Genomic DNA, 25,463 nt, shown 5'->3' with positions numbered 1-25,463 from the left:
GACATCTGGGCATGTGGTGACATCAGACAAGTAAAGGAGCACAAGAAGCAGGCGGTCATACAGGTTTTTGAAAAAAAGTTCAGCTATGACCTGTATCATGTAGTGTTTTCCTGTGCAATGATAAATTATACATTTTTTATTACATCTAGGTTTGGTTACTTGGTTTTACCTTCAAATAAGGGGGTTTAGATAAGATGGTTGACCTGTTGTCTTGTTTACAGCCTACTTGTGTTTGTTAGCTTTGATGTAGCATTGTCATCATGCTCCTATAGCTCAGCAAGTACATTGGTGAGTACTGTTTGTCACAAGGCATCATGTACCTTTGTGTGTATATCTGCTAATGCTGATACTTAAACCACAACTAATAATAAGTACTGGTGTACTGCAACAGCTCCTAGTAGCTACTACAGGGTAGTAGTGGTCTGTCTTTGATGAAGGAGCAGAGAGAGACAAAAAACGGATCCCACATGAGTGTTTGCACGAGAGGCAGTACAGTACTGGAGTCCTCTTATATCAGCAAAGAGGCCATGCATAGGATCTCTTTTCATCTGCTAGTAACTGAAGAATATATCTGCTGTTGCTCTTTGTGTCACATTGCAGCAAAGAAGTCATAGTGTTGTTCTAGCTGACCAATGGACTCCGTGACACTAATAGCGCTTCGTGAATCTGACTAGGACACTTTATAAAGATGAAAAACTGGGGGGAAAAAACAAAACAAAACAGAAAAGAAGGCCGAGCTGAGGAAAGGCTTAAAGAGTGAGTGCTCTGTCATCCGCGAATGGGACTGGGAGCTGCGGTCCAAACCAGTGAGGTCATGGGCTAGCGTGAAGTTAGTGTTTTTCTTTAGCTCGCTGACTTTGGGAAATGTCCTTAGCAGATTTTCAGCTGTCATATGTACTGCAGATAGAACATAAACTCACTCGCTAGTCTTTCTAGCTGTGTGTGTCTTTTCCAACTTTTGTTTTTGTCCCAGTTTCCACACCTGGCTTTATCCAAGCCCTGCCAGTAACTGTATCTAACAAAGACCTTTTCTGTCATTGTGAAACAAAGCTGTTAAACTAGGTCTTCCTCTCTGTACTCCTTTTCTCATTCGCTCTGTTTGTCTGTGACGTTTTCTTTTTAAATAGTAGGTTTAACTCCAACGAGGTAACCCCTAATTTGGGGTGTGAGTATTTAGGAGAAACTGAGGCGGGCTGGCAGTGCTGGACTCTGTAATTATGTCTTGTGTGATGTTAAAAAGAGTCTGCTGACTCCCCCAACCCCAAACTGAAATGGAAATCACAATCAGGGAAAAGTAAAAAGGATACAAACAATGTTTTTTTTTCCAGAGGCTCTGCAGTTTCACTTTGTCTCCTACCACCATTCTCTTTTTTAACGCTGGCTTTGTTTATCTAGGTGCTCTCTCCCTTTCACTCCATCTGCCGCAAGGAATTTAGTGAAACTTTGCCCCTCGCTCTGAAAGCGACACGGACTATTTCGTCATGGGTGTTTATCTTGCTGCTTGTTTGGGGCTGTATGGATCCTCGCTGGTATAATGAGGCTGAGGGCTGAGAGATGAGCCTCTAAATAAGGGGTGAGGTTGAGGGCTACGTGTGGGTGTTCCTCTTGTCAAGGTTAGGGTTTGTCAGTGTTTGTCAGCGCTCCAGCAGAGGAGGGGATCATTAAGGAGTCATTAGTGTATGGACGTGTGCCTCCACTGCCTTTCTTGGGGCCCACGCTAATAGAGGATGGCAGAGGGGGGAACTTGGCACCGTTGTCTCTTTTCTTTTGCCTCCACTACATTGCTGATTAAGAAGGAGGATTTGGGGATGATTAGAGGGGCTAATTTAGCTGAAATGCTGGGTGGGAGCAGGAAGAGATCGGTGTCAGTCTAAATAAAAGGCAACACTTCTCTTGCTTACTGTCCACACTTCATAAGGCAAGGTAGTTTGTGAGTGCACTCAGCTGTTGATATTACTTTTCCAGTAAAACCACTATATGAGCAGAACTACCACATACAGAAGTACCTGTTTCCTTACCTCCTGTGGTGCGAGGGTGAGGCACAGGGCTGGCCGTAGTGCAGCGGCTCTAACAGCATGTCCGGCCCGCTGTGCCTTAATGACACACAGGCTCTCCTCGGCCCACTGGTTTAGAACTGCTTTACAGCAGCTCGCTTAGCCATGAATCATGAGAGATGGACATCAGGCATCAGCCAATGGGCCATGACCAGAACTGGGGAACAAGGATTGTGTGTTTGTGTGTGTTTGTGTATGTGTGTGTGCATTAATGGGAGCACACATCTGTGTTCTCATATTCTGGTGTCATGTGAATGTGTCATGTCCTGTTCATGTGCGTGTTTATCTTGGAACCTTTCCGTGTTTGCAAATAAATACGAGGATTGTGGGATTGTGTAATGTATATGTGAGTAAAATTTGAGATGGTTTTCTATTTGATAGGTTTGTTTGAACTGCTGTTGAGATTTGCACTTGTACAGGTTGTGGTATAAAATTATGTATTATATACTGACTTGTCCTACAACATACTATTGACCCTGAACATGGAGCTCTTTGTGTACACGCTCAGACTGTTTCTCCTGTGTGTGTATGCACATGTATGCAAACGTGTGTGTTTGCGCTGTGCATTTGCTGCATTTGAGGTGACGCAGCGTTGTGTCTCCCCCAGTGGAACATTTGGAAGGCTGTCAGAGAGATGAATGACTGCCGTTATATCGACTACTGCTCTCTGCCGCCTCCTGCCTCACTCCTTCCTCAGTGCCCTGTGCTCGGTTTCTCCTTCCTCCACTCCCTTTCTTTCCCTCTCTTCCATCTTACCCCGTCCCCACACCTCCTTCCCCCTCTCTTCATCTATTTTTTCTCTCTTCTTTATCCCTATTTGTCTTATTCTTTATATGTTTTACAGAATCGCAGACCATGTTGCCATATGTTGTGGGAGATTGCTTTTAGAAAGAGCAGACACAGGATTATTTGCCATTATGGGCATGACTTTTTAAATGAACTCTAAAGCTGAATGCTGTATGGACACTTTGATTTACTGATTAAAGCATCAATACACAAGCTTCTCAACCCCTGCTATTAATGTTACTCTAACAAGAACTTAATCTAAACACGCTCGTGCCTTGTGTGTATTGAACTGCTCAGAGCTGGGAAGTTGAGTGATCTGTCTTGAATATTACACCTTGTCTATCTTTTTCTCCCTTGCTGCTCCAATCAATGGCAATACAGAGGGACAGATTAGATAACAAATAAGCAGTGACATGCTCACATGAGACTCCTTTGCTTTGTGAAATGCCATTGTGATGCACTATATGATTATAGATGACAACCAGCAGACACGCAGATAGTGCTCATCAGAGGGAGGAGAGGTTCCATTGTGTTCCTCTGGGTTTACACTGCGCTGCAGGACAACACAAGTACGCCTCAGAAATTTGAATCATTAGGAAAATCAGATGCCCGCTCATTAATCTTGGGAGAGATGTTTGATGTCACATAGCGAGAGGGATGAAGACTCAATGTGCCAACTCATCTTCTCGATTAAAGGTGCCAGTCAGCGGAACGTTAGTTCACATAGTTCATATGGCTTTGATTGAAATGAATTGCGTGTCCGTCTAGCCAACTGAAACACTCCCACCTCCAGTATTTTAAGTGGTCCCACTGTAGTGCTCACTTTCTGGAGAGCTTGCAACTGGTCCAGAGAGGCTGGATAATGTGTTGGCTTTCAGTCTGCGTGATTAATTCATTATCTGTTCACATCAGCGTAATCCTTATTACAGAGGTAGTGAGTCATTTTCATGTAAATTCTGATCACTGCCATCGGGGCAATCTGAGCGTTCTTCACTGGTGAGCAAAAATGCATCAGGGTCCAGACTCAGGACAGACCCCCCCTGTTAAACCTGGCACTCCCTCCTCCTCCTCCTGCTCCCCCCCTCTGGCCTTAGTCCAGCCCAGCCCTCATCTTGGCTGGCCAGAGAGACATTTAAAGCTCTGGAACTGCATCCCTTTCTCCAGCCCGATCGATAGTGGAGCTGTCAGCAAGACGAATGGAGGCTTTAGGAAGTCCATTTTAATGAAGGAGAAGAAGCAAAGGAAAGAGAGGTACTTCGGAAAAGGTGGGGGCAGAAGGAGCGAGGGAGGTCCACTGAAGGTAGTTATGAAAGGATAGAAGGAAAAAGGGGGAAAGAAAAGGAAAGAGAGAGGCAGAGCCGGAATGTGTGTATGTGTTTATTGAACGTGTGTGTAAAATGATGTGTGTACGGTGTAATAGTGTCTACGGTGACGAGGGTTGGGGAGGGGTGGGCTGGGTTGATTTAGCTACAGTAAGACCTATTTCTAGCTCAGCAGTGTGAAATAGCTCCTTAGCTACAGTAACTTGTAAAGCACACTCCAGCACAGAAATCTGTTAGTGGACTGAGGGGATTTTTTTTCTGGTATGCACACCAACACCACATCAAGTCCTCTGGCTCGTGAATCACATCAGCGGCTTTGTGGTAAAAAGACATTGTTGTGACAAGGGAGAGCCACAAATCCAAGCCAACTCCCTCCACAACTGCCCTCTACCAACAGACTTGTGTGCATTTGCATTTAAAGATGTCTCTGGTGCAGGCTTTTAACTTAGGATTTTGTTAATGTTGTTTGTTTTCAGCCCGTTTAAAATAGGCATTCAAAGCTGATACCATTTGCCTTAAGTCAATATGCAGAAAAGGCTGCATGCTAATTGGTTGGAGTTGAGGTCAGAGGTTAGGCACAGCCAGTGGTGTAGACCGACAATCTCCTCCGGGCAGTGGCCCAGCTGAACTCACTGAAGCAATTACTGGCCCTGATTAGTCAATACGACTGTGGAAATGATTGTCAATTAACGCACAGCCAAATACCTGCTTTAGTCAGCCAGAGTGGTCAGTGCCCGGGTAAAACCAGCGGCATCCACAAATACAATATGAATGATTAAACTGGATCGAAAAAAATCATAGAAGAATGAGTGTTGTCAAAGAAGCTACATAAAGTCCTCTTTTCTTCACTCTTGATTTTCTGTAAGCTTTCTCGTATTATATTTAAAGAAGTCCTTCATAGACTCTATATAATGATGGACAGAGCCTCTTGAAGTGAAAACCTCTGGCTCCAAAGGACTTCCATTTAAAGACTGTCAACATCTCTCATGATATACAAAATCAATAAAAACATTTTACAAACCATCTGGTGTCCTTCACTAAATTCCTTTCACCTGATCAGTGTTCTGGTGGCCTTTCTGTAAATAGTTCAATAATTCATTAAATATTAGGCCTCAAAGAAAGCCATGTTTGGAGGCGTGTCTGGTTTGATGGACATGCCTGGGGTGCAGTCAGATTTCCAGTATAGGCAGGCGGGCGTAGGGTCCTCAGGCTCTCAGTCAGATCAATGAATCAAATTCACCCCTCGCTCCTCCCCAGCTCATTCAACTATGTCCCTTCTGGCTCCAAAACACAAAGATTGTGACAACTGAAATGCCAGACTCCAGGCTGTAAAATGGCAGATCACAAACCAATGGGTAGGCTGTCACTTGATTTCCTTTCACTGGCCTCTGACATTGTCCAAAAAAATTATTCAAAAATGAGCTACAAATTATTAAATAGACATATGGCAGTGTGTTTATCCAGTCTGAGATGATGTATCTTAGAGTGCATGTGCAAATGGCTGGCTTTGTATCATAATTCTTCTTATCAATACAACATTAACTGTGGATGATTAAAAACAAGTCAATAACTACTGTGAATCCATTCCCATGGTCCATTATAGTTTATTTTTCTTCGCCTTTCCCTTTTCCCTGAAACAGGATGCATTGTAAAAAAAAAAAAAAAAAAGCCCCCTCCTTCTGTACTTTGCCTTTCTCAGATCTTTTAAGAGTGAAGACAGAGATAGGAACCGGATAAGTCACCACTCGGCCATCTGTAAAGTAGAGATGAGCTTGTCCTCAAAGATAAGGTGAAATTCAGATGGTCCGGTGGAGTTTCGGACCAGCCCACGTGTGTTTGGGGAGTGGTTTCTGTATTACGAGGGAACGAGGGGTCTCCCACAGGGGAAAGAGGTCAGCGGAGCTACAAGCGTTTGATGTTTGCATTATATATAGCTGCGGCGCACACTGGGATGTTGGAGACAGCATTTTTGCAGAGTGAGGAAATGGTCTTTTGCAAGACTGTCTGACATCATGCCAAAGACGGGGATTATAGCTCCTCAATTTGGCTCGGCTCAAGCCTCCTAACAACTCCTATACACTGAGATTTGTTCTCTTTCTAACTTTGTCTCTCTCCACTCTCATCTTCAGCTTTTGTCCCACTGTTACAGCAGTGTCAGCATTCTTGTCCTTGTGGCACAGTATCCAGACCTTTCCCCGGTCTCCCTTGGACGGGAGCCCTGCGTCTGAATGAGGAGGTGGAATGTGTCTTTGTGAAAGCCCTCAGAGAAAGCAATAAAATGGAGAGAAAATACGGGGCCCCATGTGAGTGAAATGAAAGTACTCCATTTTAGGAGGGGATGGAGGCCTACGGGGTCTGCTTATTCTTGACCTTGCAGCACATGCAGTATGGTCTCTAAATAACAGTCAAGACAGGCTTTTAACTGGCTACACATCAGCTTCAGAAAAGACTCTCGAATGTGCCGTCTTAACTATAGAAACGGACCGAGTGAAATCAGGGTTGTAAAATATTCAGTAGAGGGCCCAGAGGTAAACACTGCTCTGGTTCATTTCATCACAGCCTTTCTCAATTTTGAAAGTTAGTAGCTATTGCTGGTGCTGTCAGCAGTTTTAATTGCAGCCATTGGCTTTTGCTTTTGGCAAAGTGTGGTCAGGGTGGATATGTTCTCTTATGCAGGGCCATACACACACACACACACACACACACACACACACACACACACACACACACACACACACACACACACACACACACACACACACACACACACACACACACACACTGAAGGGAGATTAGAACAAGTGATATGGAGTAAGTCTTGGTTTTATAGCAAATAAAATGCTGAGTAAAATTACTGCTTTATTAATGACCTAACCTAACATAATATCATATCTGCTTTCCTCGATCAAAACCTGATCATTGATATTTTATTAATATTTGTTTATAAGAATGTGTTATTTTGTATTGCTGTCCAGTCCCACTGTCTTTTAAGGAGTATAAAAAACTACTTTTCTCAGCCTACATTTTACTAGTGCCTACAGAGTCCCTCTCAGGCGGCACAAAAGCCCAGCAACCTCCAGTAATAAGATACGTTGCTCAAGAGAGAAACCCCAGGTTGAAAAAGACTGAGCATTACTCATTGCTGCTCATAAAACTCACAGGTATGAGTGCGTGTTATTAATTCAAAGCAATTCGGATGAGTGATAAACTTTGTGATGAAGGGAATTTTGGCAGCTGGACAGTAAGATGACACTGTTGAGATATTTTAGTGAGTTAATTAAATGAAAATAAAAAAAATCTGATTGGAAAAATTAAATGCTGAAAAGTGTGGAGCACATGTTGTTCCTGTAGGCCCCTTGACTCCAGAAGGGAATCTTAGTTTTATAATTTTCCTGCAAATTGACCTTAATTGGTTCATATTGTGTTTTGTCTCTGACTTGCTTTTACAGGCTGCAAACAGCTGCTTGAGTGCATTATGTTTTGTGATGGTGGCGATGAGGAAAGTGTTTTACACACGTTATGTGTGTGTGTGTGTGTGTGTGTGTGTGTGTGTGTGTGTGTGTGTGTGTGTGTGTGTGTGTGTGTGTGTGTGTGTGTGTGTGTGTTTCTGCATTTAATGAGTTGGGCATCTGTGAATATGTGCATGGGCACGTTTTTGACTTCATCGCCATTCAGAGAGGTTTAGCGTGATTAGAGTGGTGTGATCCTCTGAAGAGTTAATGAGGAGAGAAGCAGTAGCTCCACAGAGGCCAATCACACACCAGCCTCCGACAGCATGCGGAGGCTTATCTTGCTCTATGTATTGTGTGTGTCTCTGACTGTGTGTGTGCGGCCGAGTGTACACCACATGGGTTTAATGCGTGGGAACATATATGATGGGATTTCAGCTATCATTTCTCATATGATAGGGTCTGTTATCATCTACCCTCAACACCATTAGAATATGCATGATTCCTTTGTCTGGATGTTTGACATTTGGGGGTTTATGGACATTCAAAGCAGAATCCATAATCATATAGCTTCATTATGCCAGTGTCAGACATAGATCAAGCCCAGGAGGGGCTCTTGGTACCTCCGGGTCTAGTTCAGGGCTACACACCACACTGACGAAGGCTGATGGTGGTTTCCTCCTACCCACACTCCACAGGACTGACTGACAGCCTTAATGACACTGTCGGGGTTACAGCATGTCTCCAACTCATTTTAGAATGTGATTGAAGTTCGCAGTGGGTAGCTTTTCATCAGTGTTGAGCAGACAAAAGGGACCTTTTCAGTGTTGTCTTTGGATGTGTGCGCAGTTTGTGTGTTTGCACATGTACGCCTGCAGCTCTGGAAGAGATGCGCAAGAGAAAAATCACTTTATGGTTGTTATCCGGGCTGTGCAGGAATCTCACGCTCCCAGAGATGATGAGCTTTGTATGGGCTTCTCTCCAGTGTGTACTCGACTTGTTTATTGGATGCCATATATACAGACTGTGTACTGATGTAATGTTAGACAGACACTGAACTGTGGACACTGCACAAATACGATTTTATGTCTGGTTCAGTGTCATTAAAACAGGCTGCTTTTGTTTAGTTTCCAAAATTTACAAGACTTATTATCAACAGAAACAAAATTCAAAGAGGCTCATTAGATAGGTATGAGAGTAATGCAATATACAGGAAGTGTTATGTAAAGAGTCTTGCGTTATTCATTCTTAAATGTATATAGCTGTGTGTGCAGCTCAGTGGACTTGTGTTCGGCTCTGGTTACAGTCCACCTTAGTTTAGACACTCATATCTGCAGATGGGGGATGAGTCATGTAATAGTTGTTAGTGTTGGCTCAGCTGTATTTCTAACCCCTTCCTCCTTCTCACTCCTCCATTTTCATTTCCGACCCCTTTACGTGTCCTCCTAACTAGTCAGCTTGCCTTTGTTAAGCAGCAGTTATGTTTTAGCTGTGAGGCCTTCATCCTGTCACTGAGCAGCAGTGCAAAAGGGGCTTGTGTTTGCTCCATCACTCCAGTGTGAAGTGGCCGATCAAACACAGACAAAAATCCACTCTGTTTGGAGCCATGCTGGAGTTTTTTTCCTTCCATCCTGCGCGTGACTGTTGGAAGTAGAGTTCAACTGGTGCTTATGTGTCTGCTTTGAGTCAGCTGACACTCTTGCTCAGCATACAAAGTTTCCCCCACCTGGAGCACCTTCTTGTAGCTTCGGCTTATCCTCAACGGGGAGAGTTTAGTAGAGCCAAGTATTCCTCCTACGCTGGCAAATCCCCCTTTTTACATTGCGTGACCTGAACACAACAGGCATTTCAGAAAAATCAGGCCTTCAAATTCCAACACAGTCCCTGCGGAGTGTTTGGTAAACATTTTCTCCTCTCTGCTCTCTCTCTTTACAGCGCTGCCTCCTTTTCCAGAACACCTCTTCTCCCTGAAATTCCCTCTATGTATCTTTCACCATCAGGATGTGTTGCTCCTTTTTGCTCAGAAGGCTTATGTTAAAGTAGCAGAGACAGATGTGTGTTTTCTTTTTTTCTTTTGTGGGCATGCGGTGGATTGTGGAATCAGAAATCAGCTCTAAGCAAACGTGCATCTCTGGTGGCTCGCCTGAGATGCCAACTTAATTTGTGGCTGAAGGGCTGTAACAAAAGCCAATCACCCTTTCACTCTGGTTCCTATTCTGCCAGAGGCGAGAGATACAATCAGGGCCCCTGCTAGCAACTATTTACCCTCTCTGTCAATCAGAGTCCCGTGGCGTGTGCTCACAGCTGGAGGCATCACTGGCAGGTGGCCCAGCATCTCCCGGAAAACATGCCTTAAAAGCAGCCATTATTTCTAGATGGGCCCTTCCTGTCTCATCTGCACCACGCCCAGTGCTACAAACTGGCATGCCCTTGATATCTTACGTGCCATCATCTTTATCTTCCTGTCTGCCTGGTTCTCAGTCGTCCATATTACCTGCAAATTAATGGCATCAGTGGTGCTTTGCTGTACTGTCCAGGGAAATTTTGGATTTAAGAAAACTAATTAGGCAATTCTGGATTTGATCCCTCTGTCTTTACACACATTACAAATAGGAACACTGTCGCCACAGGAGGCAGATGTGTCTCACATGGAACATGGAAAGGAATGTTCCTAGGATTTTGTTTCCATCTTGCTGCACTGAGGGGGCTTACCATCCTCATTGTCTTAAATCTCTGTGGCAGTGGGAGGTAGTGTGTGCACACATGTTTTTGAACAAAAATGTGAGTGCGTACAGTATGTGCATAATGTGTTAAAGGATGTATAATACAGGCCAGTGCTAAAATCCTCTTTTAAGTCTTTATCAGGCAGGCCAGTTCTGTCCACCTGCAGCTAAAGCAAAGAACCCACTGGTGCTGAAAGACAGGAGGTTAGTCTGGTGCTGCTTGGAGGAGCCATAGTCTATGGAGCAGTGAGGTGTGAAGGTGCTTTGGGGGGGATAGCCCCATCTTTTTATCCCACCAAGTGTTGGTGTTGATGCTGCGTTCTGCAGGCTGCACAGGGCACAGTAGCCACCCTCACCAGGCTTGTAATTACATTTATGGAATAAAAGCACAGAGGGAGGAAGGGATTTAAATGGTTTGTGTGCTCGACTGAAAGTAGAACAAGGCCCTTTTCACTTTTCTCAGCCATTGTGGATTTATTGGCGCTACACAGGACCCCAGACTAACTTGTTACCTCGGCTGCCTTAGTGCAAATTCTGCACCGCACCTTTTTGCATCAGAATATAACATTTTAAGCATTAACTTTTTTGTCAGTTCCAATACACATTGGTAATTACTCAAGACATTATGTTATTGAATGTAAACAGAAATAAACCTGTAACAGCAACGGACATGTTTCCTGTAGACGTTGTGCTTTTTAAAAAAAACCCAACATTTTAGTTCTTAATGTTGATCATCCAACAGCAAAAGCACTTTTCGCAGCTATGCTCTTGCCGCACTCTCTCAATAAATGGAATGCATAGTGTTTGCCATTTTGTTATATCTGAACCACGGATGGTAGACAAGCCATTCTTTGTGAAAGATATAGTTAACCCCTTTTCTGTGTAGTAGACTCTGGCACGGCACATGACCTTCAGAGGACATAAGGCCATCTCCTCTGAAGACAGTGTGTCAGGGTTAGGCATCTTATTAGGGACAGAGGGGACAGGTGTTGGAGTAGTTACCTGTGCCAATTATGCTTGCTGTCAGTGCTGTGGACAGGTGTAACAAGCACCGCAGCATTTTTCTTGTGCAGTTGTTCTCTTCATGTTGAATTACTGGAATGTTTTAAGGTTGTGATATCACTCAAGGAGGAGTACAGGCACGGTGTCGCACATACAAAAAAATTTCCCCTCGGGGATTAATAAAGTAAATACCTACCTACCTACAAACATGGCTTATGCTCACTTATAGAGCATGATGACGATAGGCATGTATCTTGATTGAAAATGGATGTTTTTTTAGTAGTACAAAAAAGTACAGAGGGTATCATGGGTCTCTCCAAGCAATCATTTCCCAGAGTTCACTCATAATAATCAACTCATAATACAATAAAAGACTGGTCTGTAGCAGTCACCAGTTAATTGTGTTAACCAAGAGAGTGATATGATGTCTATTTCACTTCTCTTCGCTTAATGCTGAAATGACAGAGTTGGGAGTTGGCCCTTTGAATGATGTACATTGCTTTCCATGACTCAAGAAAGAACTGAGAGTGACATTAGACAGCTAAAACAAACTGTGGATTAGGCCAGTTAATACTCTCTTTTTATACCAATTTCTTCTCTTTACTACTTTATATTCATTTTGTAAATCTCACCTTTTCATATCACAAAACAACAACACTCTTAAAAACACAAAAGGCGCTACGTGTCCTTCTATTTTACGGAAATATGATGTAGTCTAAACCCATTAGTTACATGCTGTTGCAGACGGATTAGAGGTGAGCAGCACAAAAGCTCTGTCTCCCCTCTCAAAGAGAACTGTGAGGTGCTGAGAGGCTGGACATTTGGTTGTCACTCTTCATTTCATTCATTGTGTCAGGCTGCTCCAGGCAGCAACTCTGGCCAGCTCATATTGATCTGGGTCCTCAGACCTTAACCTGTGCTCTCTTATCTCTCCTCTCCTCTCCTCTCCTCTCCTCTCCTCTCCTCTCCTCTCCTCTCCTCTCCTCTGCGCCACCAAACAAATTGATTTTTTTTTTGTACCATTAAAAAGATTCAACTATGTAGACCTGTATGTCAGGCCAGATTTTTCCAGCTGTGTGGGCTGACAAGGACACCACCTCCCATCCCTAGGCCTCCAAAACGCCCTTGGATAACCCTCGACTCCTGCGTCCTTGGATTGACGCCTGTTGTCCTGCTGAATACTCTCAGATACTAGTGGGGGCCTACAAGCTATGCTATATTTGGCACTATGTCCTCAGACCCAGCAGGAAACCATAACAACAGCTAATTAGCTTTTAATGGATAGACTTTGAAAATGATGTTGTATTCTCAGATGTTGCATCCCGTTTAATCTAACTTTAGAGTCTTAGTGTGTTGCTTATTCCAAGTCCATTAACTTTGGATCTCTGTATTTTTTTTCTTCGCTATGGTGCAACATTTTTTGCCGCCAACAGGTCGTGTGATTTGGATCATTTACAATCACATTCAGCAGTTCCTTAGCTCCTCACCCATATTAGTGTTTAAAGAAGGAGTTATCCACTCTACACAGCATTATGAACGTTCCTGTCCTTTGTCCCCAGCTTGAGGCTGTGCAAAGTGGCAAACCTTGATGTTTACGGCAAACCCCTCCTGGAATGACTTTCAAACACCACTGTGATTTCCCCTTCTGTCACCACAAGGTCTCTCAAGAATTGATTCCCTACACCAGCAGGCATCACACAGCTATGCCTGTGGAGATTTGACTTTAGTACAGAAATAAACAGTGGTGGCGTGCAACCCTTCAAGGCTGTGCTCTGATTTAGAGTACATTAAGATTCATTCACAGTGCCCTGCTTCCCTTGTGTGCCACCTCTTCAATTTCCTCTTCAACCAGACTTCAGATTCATGTGTAGGAGGCAGGAGGGATGTTTTTACGTTTGAACAGTGCTGACATCCTGTCACAGGGGACAGGCACACTGAGGTAGGGGCTGTGGGGGCTGAAGCTCAGTTACAGTGCCACCCTCCGTCTCTTTCCCTCACTTAACATTTGGCCATTTCTGTAAACTTTGTTTTGTCTAGCGTATTGTCGGAGAGTGGGAGCTTGAAATATCAAACCCCCACACCACTTAAAGGGAACAGTCAAATTTTCCACCAACACCATTGGAGACTGTCAGGTCCAATTTTACTCCGTGCGTCTTGTGTTTCTTCCTCTCGGCTGCCTGTTTGCCACCAACTGGCACAATATAGCCTCAAACAAACACACAAGCGAATACGAGAGGATAGATGTCACAGGGAAAAATGTGGCTACACACAGAAGCAACAAAGCTCAGGGATACATTTTTATATTTTTGTATTATTTTGCATCTCCCTGGAAGGATGGTTTAGAGAATGTATACTGGATTTTCTGAGTAATCACAAATGATCCACCATTTGCTATGCACCACAAAACAAACTACCCACACCTTAACTAAAAAATATATATATTTTTTTACAAGCAATAGTACTGCCTGCACTGTGTCTTGTCAGTAGTTTACTTCATGTGATGCTACACAGACATTAGTGTGTCTCTATGGTTCTTTCTGAATGTACAGTTATGTGGTTGTGTGAGTGTGTGACCGTAGCAGTCTGACAGACAGTGTTAGTAGCTGTAACGAGTGCCCTTACCCATGGTTTGACCTTAAGTGACAATCAATGCTTTGTAGACGTGTCCTGTGAAGGCTAAAGGAATTATCAAGCTACCGGCTCGCTGGCGTCACTTATCTACAAGCTGAAGGTTACACCGGTCACAGAAAAACAAGTGTCTCCACTGGTATTTCATCACTGTTAATAGATCGGATTACTTATTGGATTGATTAAAAAAATTAGTTAACAGCCAGGTAAATCATAGTATTTGTTTTATTCTGAAACTAACAAAAACAGCTATTTCACAAGTAGCCTTTCCAAACTACAGACCAATTAAGAAGCTTAATAGACCTGTATTTATATCTATTATGACCTCTGGTGGCCGTACTCAGTATGAGGGGTGCAAAGGAGGAAGTCAGGTTACGAAGTGTAGCGAAGAGGTTGGATGGATCAAATACAGGACTTTCATACAGGAGACGGGTGTTTGTGTCTCTTGTGAAAACAAATGTACTTGTGTACATAACTAGCTAACGTAATGTATTTAACTTGTGTATTACGCAACTTCTGTAATTAAAAAAACGTATTCTAATGCAAACTGTGATTGTTCCGAAACCTAAACAAGTAGTTTTTTCCCCTATACCTAACCAAACTGTGACCATTCACAACATTAACCACATGTTTTTATTATTTTTACCATGACAACAAATGTCTGGGACACCTGTAGCTGGTACTACACAACGGTCATACATGCGGTTGTGGCGAATGAGCTATTAGGTCATTTAAATATGTGGACATGTTGGTACAATCGAGGGCACAGAAACGTGTTTTTTTAGGAATCATTGGGAATAGATCCATTCTGTCATTTCAGTGTGAGGGCATGCTGCCAAAATAAGGTATATATAATGTAAAGGATACTGCTTATCTTTTATCGATTTACAATCTTGGAAAACAGAATTATGAATTTCATGAATGTTGTATCAAAACTTGGAACGGTAAAAGGAAAAGATTTCATAACATTTTAATTTTAGCACAAACACTTGGTTTAAGGATAAATTAAGGATTGGGATTAAGCAAGTAGTGGTTATGGTTTGGATAAATCTTCAGTAGATGAAGGAATGTCAATGTAAGGTCCTCTGAAGTGATGGAAATGTGTGGGCACGTGTGTGTCCCATGTTTGCTCGCAAGTGTGTGAATGAGAGCAATCAGGCACAGCTGTACCTGCCCTCGCTTGGCAGAGCACACCATTTGCCTGCTTAAAAAAGCAGAAGGTTTTGATATGGCAGAGAGGCAGTCATTTGGCTGATCTAATGGTGGCTCCCATAGGATCCATATCTGTGTGCAAACACTGAGCGAGGAGAGAGAATGGAGTATAGACCCATAAAACCAGCTGAATATTTAATCAAACCCCTCCCTGCCCCCAACCAAGACATCAGCAGCATAACTCCCATACACTCCCCCTTTTCTCTCTCGTTTATTCATACATGCACATACATGTTTTTTTGCACATGCACATGCAAACAAAAACATGCACTTTTAGAAAGCGTTGCTCAAGTTTCTTTGAGAGCAACTGTAACTGATCTATTCTTGTGAGTTTATTGCAGTTGAGATGTTTCCTTTTTTGTCAAAATGCATCCCTGCAGGTGAATTCAGATCTAAAGACATCCTCACCCTGGGGATGTCTCCAGCATTTTCCTCTCTCATCTTTCAAACACAATCTCTCCCGTACCCTTTTATCTGTCTCCCCCCCCCCCTCCCACACACACACACACACCCTCCGCTCCGACTCTGCTCTTCCCGGCACCCCGCTCCCTCCAGTGTGTGGCTCCGTTCCCTGCCAGCCAGCTCCTGTTGCTGCCTGAGCCCAGCTCGTTAAGGGAAACACTGGTGCATGGTCCTCCTCACCTTCCCTCCGCACTGCCTTTAATTAGACAGCTGCTGGTGTGTGCATGTGTTTGCAGTGGAATACAGTACACTGAGGTGTGTGTGTGTGTGTGTGTGTGTGTGTGTGTGTGTGTGTAGTGTTAGGAGAGCATTTTCAGTCACGAGTCATTCTTTTGAAGTCATTGGTATCACAGTGGCTTGTTTGTTCCTTTGATGGTTAACCCAGGCAATAAATGGTGGTGTACACTCATACACTGTGTAAAGCTTTTATCAAGCAAAAATTGGCATTGACATTTTCTGGTTTTATCTTCTTAAAATAATGTTTTTTTTTGCTTTTGTCTGTGTTATGCTGTGTATTGAATTTATTTGGTGTTGCTGACAGTTATTCAGTCAAAACAAGCAATTTGAAGATGTCACATTGATCTTTGGAAAGTAACGGTGTTTTTTACAATTTTACTATATGTCCTAATTAGTTGATTAATAATAATAATAATAATAATAATAATAATAATAATAATAATAATAAAAAAAGAGCCTTTTTATGTTTTATGGTTGCTGTGCTTCTAAAATACGTATTTTATTCCACATCCATGATTCATTAGATACTGTGAACTTGTGTGTTTTAACCATAGTAATTACGGTATTATATAGAAATGTATCATACCAGGCTAGTAGCTTAACATCTGTATTGGTGCAGTACACGACAAGCTTGTTCCCACCTCTGTAGTAATGATATCAAACCTGCTCGCCATCCCCTCGTGCCAAGAGAGAGGGTGACTCCTTTTTTCTTCCATATAATCTCATTAACAGCACTTTACTGGAGTAGAGGCTGCCATGTCGTCCTGCAGCACATGCTGCCTGGACAGAGGGCAAACTTTGGGCTATTTAACACCTTCCACTTCCCAACCTTGTTTATCTCTCTCTCTTTCTCACATGCTCACTCATGCATACATGCTATCTGTCACTTCTGTCTAATCAAAAATACTGGTTGGGTTGGTTTATTTTGCATGATCTCACTTCAGTTTTCCATGTGTATAATAATACAATGAAAACTCCATCTTGCTTTGGGTATCACTAAGGTGTAAATTCAGACTTCCAGACCTTTGTGTTGCATGTTTAGCTCAGATTTGTAAATCTGCAGAGGCGTGGCTCTTACCAAATATAAACAGAAAGTGCAGTTGAAGAAGCAACAGGCAATACATTTTTTATGTGCTTGATGTCAAAGCATTGGATGCTTGTTTGTGCACTTGCCCACGCCTTTGTTGGCCTATTTTTGTTCACTTAGAAGGAGATTCCACACCCGTGTTTATGAGCAAAGTAGACGTCGTCTCTTCTACAAGGCCAGCCCTAATCCAACCATTGAGATTTCCATGACAACCAGGCTCGTCCCATAAGCTCTCCCAGTCTGTGATGATAGCCTTGGTTGTTTGGAGTATATCAGACCTCATAGGTCCAAAGTTAAAAAAAAAAAAGGAGGATTTTCAAAGGCATAGTGAGACAGCTGCAAGGCGAGGCATAACCACATAGCTCAAACACATCAGTGAAGCGGTGGGCAGCACTCCTCTGTTCCAGGGTAAGAAATAAAACACACACCAGGGGCTCAGAGTCACAGAACTCACATACCACCAAGCCCAGCCATCAAGAGTCGCTCTGCTGCATGACATAAGGGGCTAATTATGCGAAGTATAAAGCATTACCTCTAGCATATGCTCTAATGTGCTGTAGAATATAAACATACTTAGTAGTGGAGGCTGACAGAGGAGAATCAGCACAGAATCTTAAACCACTGTCCTTGTCAGAATATAGAAATGGAATAATGTTGTTGGGGCCAAGTTTTTCTGATTAACATGTCATGTCTGCCCTCCTCTGCTCTCTCCCTTCTCCTCTCCTCCTCTCTCCCAGGCACGACTAGTTTACCTTTCATTAGGAGACCCTTGATGCAAAATGTGTTTGCTGATAAGAGCCAGCAGTTATCAACAGTTTATTATAGACGGCGTTAGGATTAATTAAATCAGTACACATCCGGAAAGGGGACGGACTTTGTAAACACAATCAGATCTGACTTTGCAGATGAACTGAGAGAGTAAGACTGGTGAGGGAGGAAAGATAAGTGCAGAAGAGAAATGAAATCAAATTAGAGTGAAGACAACTTGGCTGAAATTATATATTTCCGGGCATTATTTCTCCTCCAAAGGGAATGATATTTTGCAATTCTGGTGGGGAGTCAAAATGAGCACTGGTGGGGAGGACTGCAGTCATAAGTTAGAGAGCTACATATGGTCCCAGTGTCTGTCCCTGAGCCAAACACAGTGCATCCTCTGTAACTGGCAAGGCTGGCTCCTCATTATCTGCCTATCTTGGCTTCCATCTGAGGAGAAAATGCAGCGTTGCAGTCTCACTTTAGAGGGACACTGATCACAAGAGCAACTCATCTCAACTGGAGAAAGATTGCGCTCCCTCTCCTGCTTTCTCTCCCTGTCTCCTACCATACTCAGTTGAAGACAGACAGAGATGAGGAATCCTCTCAGTTTTTTGCTCAGAAAAGTGAAAGTTTGACTCGGAGAGATGGAGCGAAGCTTCAAAAGGCACATGTAATTGAGCAGCTCTAGATAGGCTATCTGGGAACATGAAACAGCAACAGTTGTGACGGAGGGTAATTGCCTCCCCGGGCTCGTATAATGCCTTGTCGAGTCTTTAAACTTGAGCAAACTGCTGGAAGTCCTTATGTCAGCAGGTAATTGGTTCCAGGCATCAGCAGCTATGTGAAATGAAGAAAAGATAGGTTGCTGGGGTTGGTGTCTGCATTCAAAAAAAAAATCTATGAAAGATGAAAAGAAAAGTGTTTGTCTTCATAAGCGTTTTCAACAGTGTCCAATTGTATTGATTTGTTTTTCTCAACAATGTGCTCTGCTTTTAATTTATTCAGAGGACTCAATACTTTCATTAAGTGGCACTAGAGCAAAGTAAACAATACGTTCCGCTCTCTGGTGGCATCTTGTCTTTATGAATTAATAGGTAAATATGGGTTTAAATTCAAGATGGTGGCCTCGTCTGAAGCCTAATGCAAGTATTAGTGGTATGATGTGAAAACTGCTTTTCACTAAAATGTTGCAGCTACATTGAGTATCAATGATTTAATGTTGCCTACTTTGGACTTTGGGGCTCTACGATGATCCAGATCATTCCTGTTGCTTAAACTCCAAGCCAGGCATGATGGGCAGTACTGTGGCCTTCACTGTCAGGGTGTCTGTCCTCTCTGCTGGCCTGCATCCAACCCCCCTTCCTGGCTGGAGGATGCAGAGAGGGATCTCAGGAAGGAGATGCTTTATTAGCCGGCCTTGCATGATTAATTGAACATCTGTTCACACAAAGACGACTGACCCCAATTCCCAGCTGTTTATCCTCTGTATAAACAGTTAATAAGCCTGCAGTGAATGTGTCACATCGGAGGTCAAGACTGCATTTGAAACCTCTTCATTTTACTGACATACTTCTTACTTTGCAGTTTTTGCCAGTGCTTTCTGCAGTTTTATTTTCACAGGTGGACACTGCTTATGAATATGAAACATTGAGTAGATAACAATACACAGAATTTGTTCTCTATGTTGTTAGCTTGAGAGGTCTTGCCAGCATTCAGTCAGCCGGCCCCCCACAGCGCTAGTGAGAAGCTAAAACCCCTCTTCTCCCTCCTGATTAGCAGTGTCTTTGTTCCGTTGGTGGTGGCACGCCATGAAGCGTGATTGCAGTGGGCAAACTGGCGGCTTTAAAGCGAGCCTGCTGCTGTGCTGATCTGCATCACACTTTACCCCCTCCTTGCTCAGCAAAGACAAAATCAAATCAGGTTTTGTTTGTTGTTTGGTCTCTGAGCACTAAACCTCCTGAGAGACCAGGGAATTTCGATTTTTTTTTTTTTTTTTTCTTCTTCTTTTTTTGTTTGATGTACAGTATTTCTGGGTAAAGGGACATTTTAGTGTGGGTGGGGAATCTGTGATGCAGAGGCAACAAAATTACTCACTGTTGAAGGAATGTGGGTATAATTAATGAGGCTATTTGAGATTTCTTTTCTTTTACCTGCATTTTATTACCTTGCTGTTTTTCTCACTTGCTGTCCATCTTTCTTTTGTCTCTCTTTCTGTAGGCTGCTTCAATGGCACTGAGCAGCTTGGGCCATGTATATACAGCCATAGGGGACTATCCAAACGCCCTAGCCAGCCACAAGCAGTGTGTCCTGCTGGCCAAGCAGTCTAAAGATCAGCTGTCTGAGGCTCGAGAGCTGGGAAACATGGGGGCCGTCTACATCGCCATGGGAGACTTTGATAATGCTGTCCAATGTCATGAGCAGCACCTCGGCATTGCTAAGGTCCTGGAAAATAAGCGAGAGGAAGCCCGGGCGTACAGTAACCTGGGCAGTGCCTACCACTACCACCGCAACTTTGACAAGGCCATGTCCTACCATACTCACGTTCTGGAGCTCGCCCAGGAGCTGGAGGAAAAGTCCATCGAGATGAGAGCCTATGCAGGACTGGGTCACGCTGCCCGCTGTATGCAGGACTTGGAGAGGGCCAAGCAGTACCATGAACAGCAGCTGTCTATTGCTGAGGGTCTGAAGGACAGGGCTGCAGAGGGAAGGGCCTCCTCCAATTTGGGTATGTGCGTGAAATACAAAGACTTACACAACGACTTTGGCTGATAGCATGGACACCAAAGTCTGCAATATGTTCTTGGTAGATCTCTTTTACCCTGTGGTAGCCCACAGTATGCTAAATACTAACATGTTACTATAATTATCTCCAAATTTAAGTAATTATGTGCACCAGTGGTTTCTAAGATAAATCTTCATCTAAATTTTAAGACAAAATATGGTATGATTTAAATAAATCTATAGTATTGAGAAAAATAAGGTAGCTTAATAATATTTGTGGATTGCTAAAGTGTAAGATGAGTTTGATTAGCAAGTGTGCAGACTAAAAATGGAGCTATGTTAGGAAAATGGAGGCTGCATTAGAAGTGGTTTGTTACATCAGTTGCCAATTCAGTTCAGTTATGGAGACATTACTTAGTTTGTCTATAACAAATCAAGACAGTGCACACTGGTTTATGATGCTATGAGAGAGGATTTTACAACTTTGGAAGTCATATTATCTTGTGTTTTGACAACTAAAACTGGATGATGCCCCTGTAGCGCTGCAATGGTTAGTTAGTTAATCGAGTAGATGGTCAACAGAAAAATTTTAATTTCTGTCATATCTGATTGTAAATTGAATATTGTTGCATTTTGTTGAATGAGAAAAGCAATTTGAGTGCATATTTATTATATTATAGTGGCCACTTTTCAATATTTTCTTTATTTTATAGACTAACTGATAAATCGATTAAAACCCTTTAACACTCACTGGCATGAAAACAGGCCCAGTGATAATTCTTCCATTGTATTTTGAATAGAATCAGCCCATTCTGAATCAAATTTGGTAAACTATCCATCGTTTGAAATCACAGCCTTTTGATTCAGATGGTGTAAACCTTTTTAAGATACCAATTCTACAGGAACAGAAATTCCTCACTCCGTAGTAATAAGAGCAAAACCTTAGTTTCCCACCATTTCTGTTTTTCATAGAGTCCAACAAACAGGAGGTCAATGTTAAGGGGTTTAATATAAAAATAAAAACAATTGTTAGTGAAATAATCTACCAGGATTTACCATATACTTGGATACATTTAATCTGCCAATGTACCACTCTATTGGATTCATTGCTTTGCATTGTGGCAAAAGTTATGTCAGACAGCCCTCTATTTGCAGGAGTGCTCTATTGTTGATCTGAACACAGACTTGGTGTGTTATTTGATAACTGTCAATCAACACTGTCTGTGTTAAAGGGTATTGTTGATCTGTGTCCTCCTTTGAGATTCAAAGTGAAAGGCAGTGTCCAGCAGCACAATGATAAATTTATGTCTTGACACAGCATCAGAGATAAAAAAAAAAAAAAAGAAAAAAAAAAAAAGCACCTGTTGGTTGGATAGTAAATCATCTTTCAGACTCCAAATAGGTAAATGTTTACTTATTGTTTGCTGCGACATGGGAGCTTTAAGTATATAAGTTTAGCTACCCTGGACCTAGCTTGCTGAAATAAATCAGAATATCACCGTTCATAACCGTTTTCTTTGGTTGATTGTTATATAAATGTGAAGTCCACTTTGTTCTTTTATTGTTTGGGGATACACTATGAGAGCTTCCATTACCTGCGAGTCTTTTCAGTACGCTGCTGGCTGCGTTCCTTTGTCTTTATTTAAATGTACTGTTTACTTATTGTTGTTTTCAGTGATATTTATGGTTTGTAAGACCTGTGTGCTTAAAGCAGAGTGCAGAACTTAATGTGACCACTAAATACTGTATCTACAAACAAATTTTACATAAAATAGTGTTGATACAGTTTATCATCACTGTATAATAGATGGCCTGCCAAGAGTACCCAGTGGATTATGTAAGTATGTAAAAAGAAAAAAAAACAGGGAAGTAAACAGTAATTTTTTAATCCCAGTAAATTCTGTAGTGATGCAGTGCCAACATGTAACACACACTGTCAGGGCGTAAATAAACCCCATACAAAATGTCGAATTTTTCATGGGGAATCTCCCGACATTAATCTGCTCTACTCTCACCTTCACACTGCTTGGGACCTAATCGCATCTTGAAGTGAATTGAAGTGTGAAGATAAATACAAATTAGATAGGAGAAATTAAATATATAATAACATAGTTTAATTGAATCTTAAAATGTAATCAAAGTCCCCTTTACAATCCAGTGTTTTACAACTGAATCCTGCTAAAATGAAATTATTAGCAAGGTAACCTTGTGGAGTCTGCTAATATAATGATGAAAGGAACCTTATATGGATAAACGTGTCCCTTTGGATTTTCAATACCTCATGAGATATATGATACAGCCAATTCTTCAGTATTTAGTCCAGCAATTACAAGCTGCGCTAGATGACTTATGATGGCCATCGAGATGGTAGTAAACCTGACTCTAATGGACAACTAAGAGGCATGATAGTTCCTTCCAGATGAATTATTATTTAACCTAATGTGAAAAAATTGTGCAAGCAGAGAGTAAGGTTAATCGGCCAAACATAAATTGAAGCCGTCCTTTGACCATACTAATGGCTGCGCATCTTCCGTTGCACTTAGCTACAGCACACACCTGATTTTAAAAGTGAGCTGCGAACAGTTTGTCATAAATTAGGTTCTCCGATGAGAACATTTTATGATGCTCCAGTACATGTGAGCTTTATTACCAGCAAACACTGTATGTAAGGCAGCAAATGTATTCCTATCTGTAGAATGATTGCCATTGTGACGCCAAGAGCACTGGTACTCATTATTAGCTGCAGCATTACAGTTCCTCCAGTCCATGACAAAGTAATGATAGTGTAGCCGATGTCGAATCAAAGACCTACAGCTGGTGACAGAGCAGAAGCTAAATGAGTGGGTGGTAGCGATGAAGCCTGTTGCTGTATGGAGGCGGATTGGACGAGCTGGACCATCATGTGGCTACAGTAACACTTGACACCCAGGGGGGCTTGTTGCTCATCTCAGTGCTTCCTGATCTGTTGGTACTTCTTTTCTATTTTCTCCCTCTTTACTTTTTGATGCCTCCCTCTCTCACTCTCTCCGTCTCTCCCCTCACCCCTAGTGATTGTAATCTGCAGCTGTCAAGCTCCCAGTAATTGAAACTGACTTGATGAATCGCTTAATTACCTTTAATAGCTGATTCAAGAGGAGCTGAATAATGAAGATAACAGAGAATGAAGTGGAGGTTGCAAAGCATCAGTCTGTAATTGGCCCATTGTTGTTGTTTTTGTTTGCAGCATTGGGGCGTGCATTGTTTTTCCGTCATCAACGCCCGCAAGCCTGCTTAGCACGAGAAGATATGGGCTAAAACTAACAGGATGTTGTTTCAGACTTCACAAAAAAATGCTTCCTTTATGCTGTGCACAAAGAGGGAATGGATGATCGCGTGAAGATTAACAAGCAATGATAAAAGCAAAAAACACTGTGCGAGAGATGGGAAGGGGAAGTTGCAGAAACAGGAAAGAGTGAACTTTTGTTATGCCCTCTCAGCTTGTCGCTAATGTTGCGTGTAGTATGGGTGGAGCAGCAGCTGACATGGCTCTGAGGTAAAGATTGCCATGCTTTAATATCCAACCATGATGCCCGGCGGTACCAGCAGCCCTGGCTCAGCACACTCTGACCTATAAAGGATATGAAAATGTTGCATTCCAGCCCCATCTATTATTCATTAATTGGCCAACTTACCCCCTAGTCAGCAATATTTAATATCTGAGAGAGGACCGAAGCAGTGGGATCCCATGAAGTTCACATTTCTGGTATTCATGAAACAGAATCTAAATTGTATCATTTTCACTTCAAGGAGACTTTAAATAAGTTTGGCCGTGTTTGTGTTTTAGCTCGTCCTTTGTTGGTGCTTGCTTTTCTTGATTCACACCTCCTTGTCTGACCATATGTCTCAAAGAAGTCACTTGAAATGTTGACTCCATCTGCTGGAGGTGAAAGTCCTAATTAAGCTTTTTTTTTCCCCTCTTCCTTTTGTGCAGCATCCCCAGGGATTGCTATCTGCTGACGTTCACAAAAACAAAAGCAACAGAAAGAGGAAAACAACAGAGAGAAGAGTTCACACAACAACACACAATCAGACAGTGTGCACTGTGACGGTCTGTATTTAGATCTTGTCACTGTCTTCTGGAAAACAGGACATAACTTCCATATTGATGTAGTTTAAATCCTTTTATGATAAACTCTTTTCGCGTTGACACTTTTCGCACCATAGCTTTTTCCAATTGGGAGTCATGTGAAAATGAGCTCTGGAATCTATATTTCAGAAAGGCAGCTGTGGAAAGCTGCTTTTTCCACACATCTGATCACCAGGTATATAGAAAATATAGTAACACTGACCCTGATATTGAGTGCTCTTTAGCATCTGATCATGCCCACGGCTGGAGCAAACTACAAACAGGGACCAGACTTGCCTGGAGCACTGAGGAAAAGAGATTATTCAATTTTGTACCTAAGCCTTTGGATACAGCAGTGACTGTAGATATATTATTAGTCTGACCAGGAAAGTGAGCAGGAGAGGGCTGAATTTACAGAGGAATTCAATGAGCCTAATTGCCCAGACGGATGACTGAAAGGCAACTGTAAGGAGAGAGACAGTGAAAGAGCCTAATAAATACACAAAACAGGCATTTATCTGGGCCGATGACTCTCAGCTCTCCATTAATGAGCAGGTAAATGCCTTGATTAAATATTAGCAGGCCTGGAAATGGAGAATGAGGGCAAATGGGACATGGGTTTTTAAAGGAGGTGAAGTGGTGGTTTGATTATTAGGATGCCAGTCTAATGTTACTCTTGTGGAGAGATCTTTGGTAGCTCTTGGATCTTTCCAGCCTGGCCCCAAATTTCTGTTTGTTGGAAAAGCAGCAGACGCTCCTTTCCTCCCCTTGCCTGGCCCCCTTAATCTCGTGACCGAGTACCAAGCCAAAAGCTGGACCAGAGGCCCTCTGAAACACTTTCCGGGTCCTTGTCCGCACACTAAAGTGTAGCTCACTGTGTGCAGTTATTATTCTACTCACTTCAGAGCTATTAAATGAA

General features: G+C 42.5%; 1 protein-coding gene across 2 annotated transcripts in view; it reads left to right on the top strand.

The window, feature by feature from the left end:
* Nucleotides 1–25,463, top strand: part of LOC138215910 (tetratricopeptide repeat protein 28-like) — a 166,368-nt gene that overhangs the window by 109,730 nt on the left and 31,175 nt on the right. For both annotated transcript variants that reach the window (XM_069178404.1, XM_069178405.1), the window contains one exon: nt 19,936–20,443. In XM_069178404.1, the coding sequence (XP_069034505.1) occupies nt 19,936–20,443 (508 nt within the window). The remainder of the gene's footprint in view (nt 1–19,935; nt 20,444–25,463) is intronic.

Source organism: Embiotoca jacksoni, unplaced genomic scaffold (assembly GCF_022577435.1).
Source record: "Embiotoca jacksoni isolate LCO1_2020_lvr unplaced genomic scaffold, fEmbJac1.0.p SCAF_8, whole genome shotgun sequence".
NCBI classification, from domain to species: domain Eukaryota; kingdom Metazoa; phylum Chordata; class Actinopteri; family Embiotocidae; genus Embiotoca; species Embiotoca jacksoni.
This window is presented reverse-complemented; position numbering and strand designations above follow the sequence as displayed.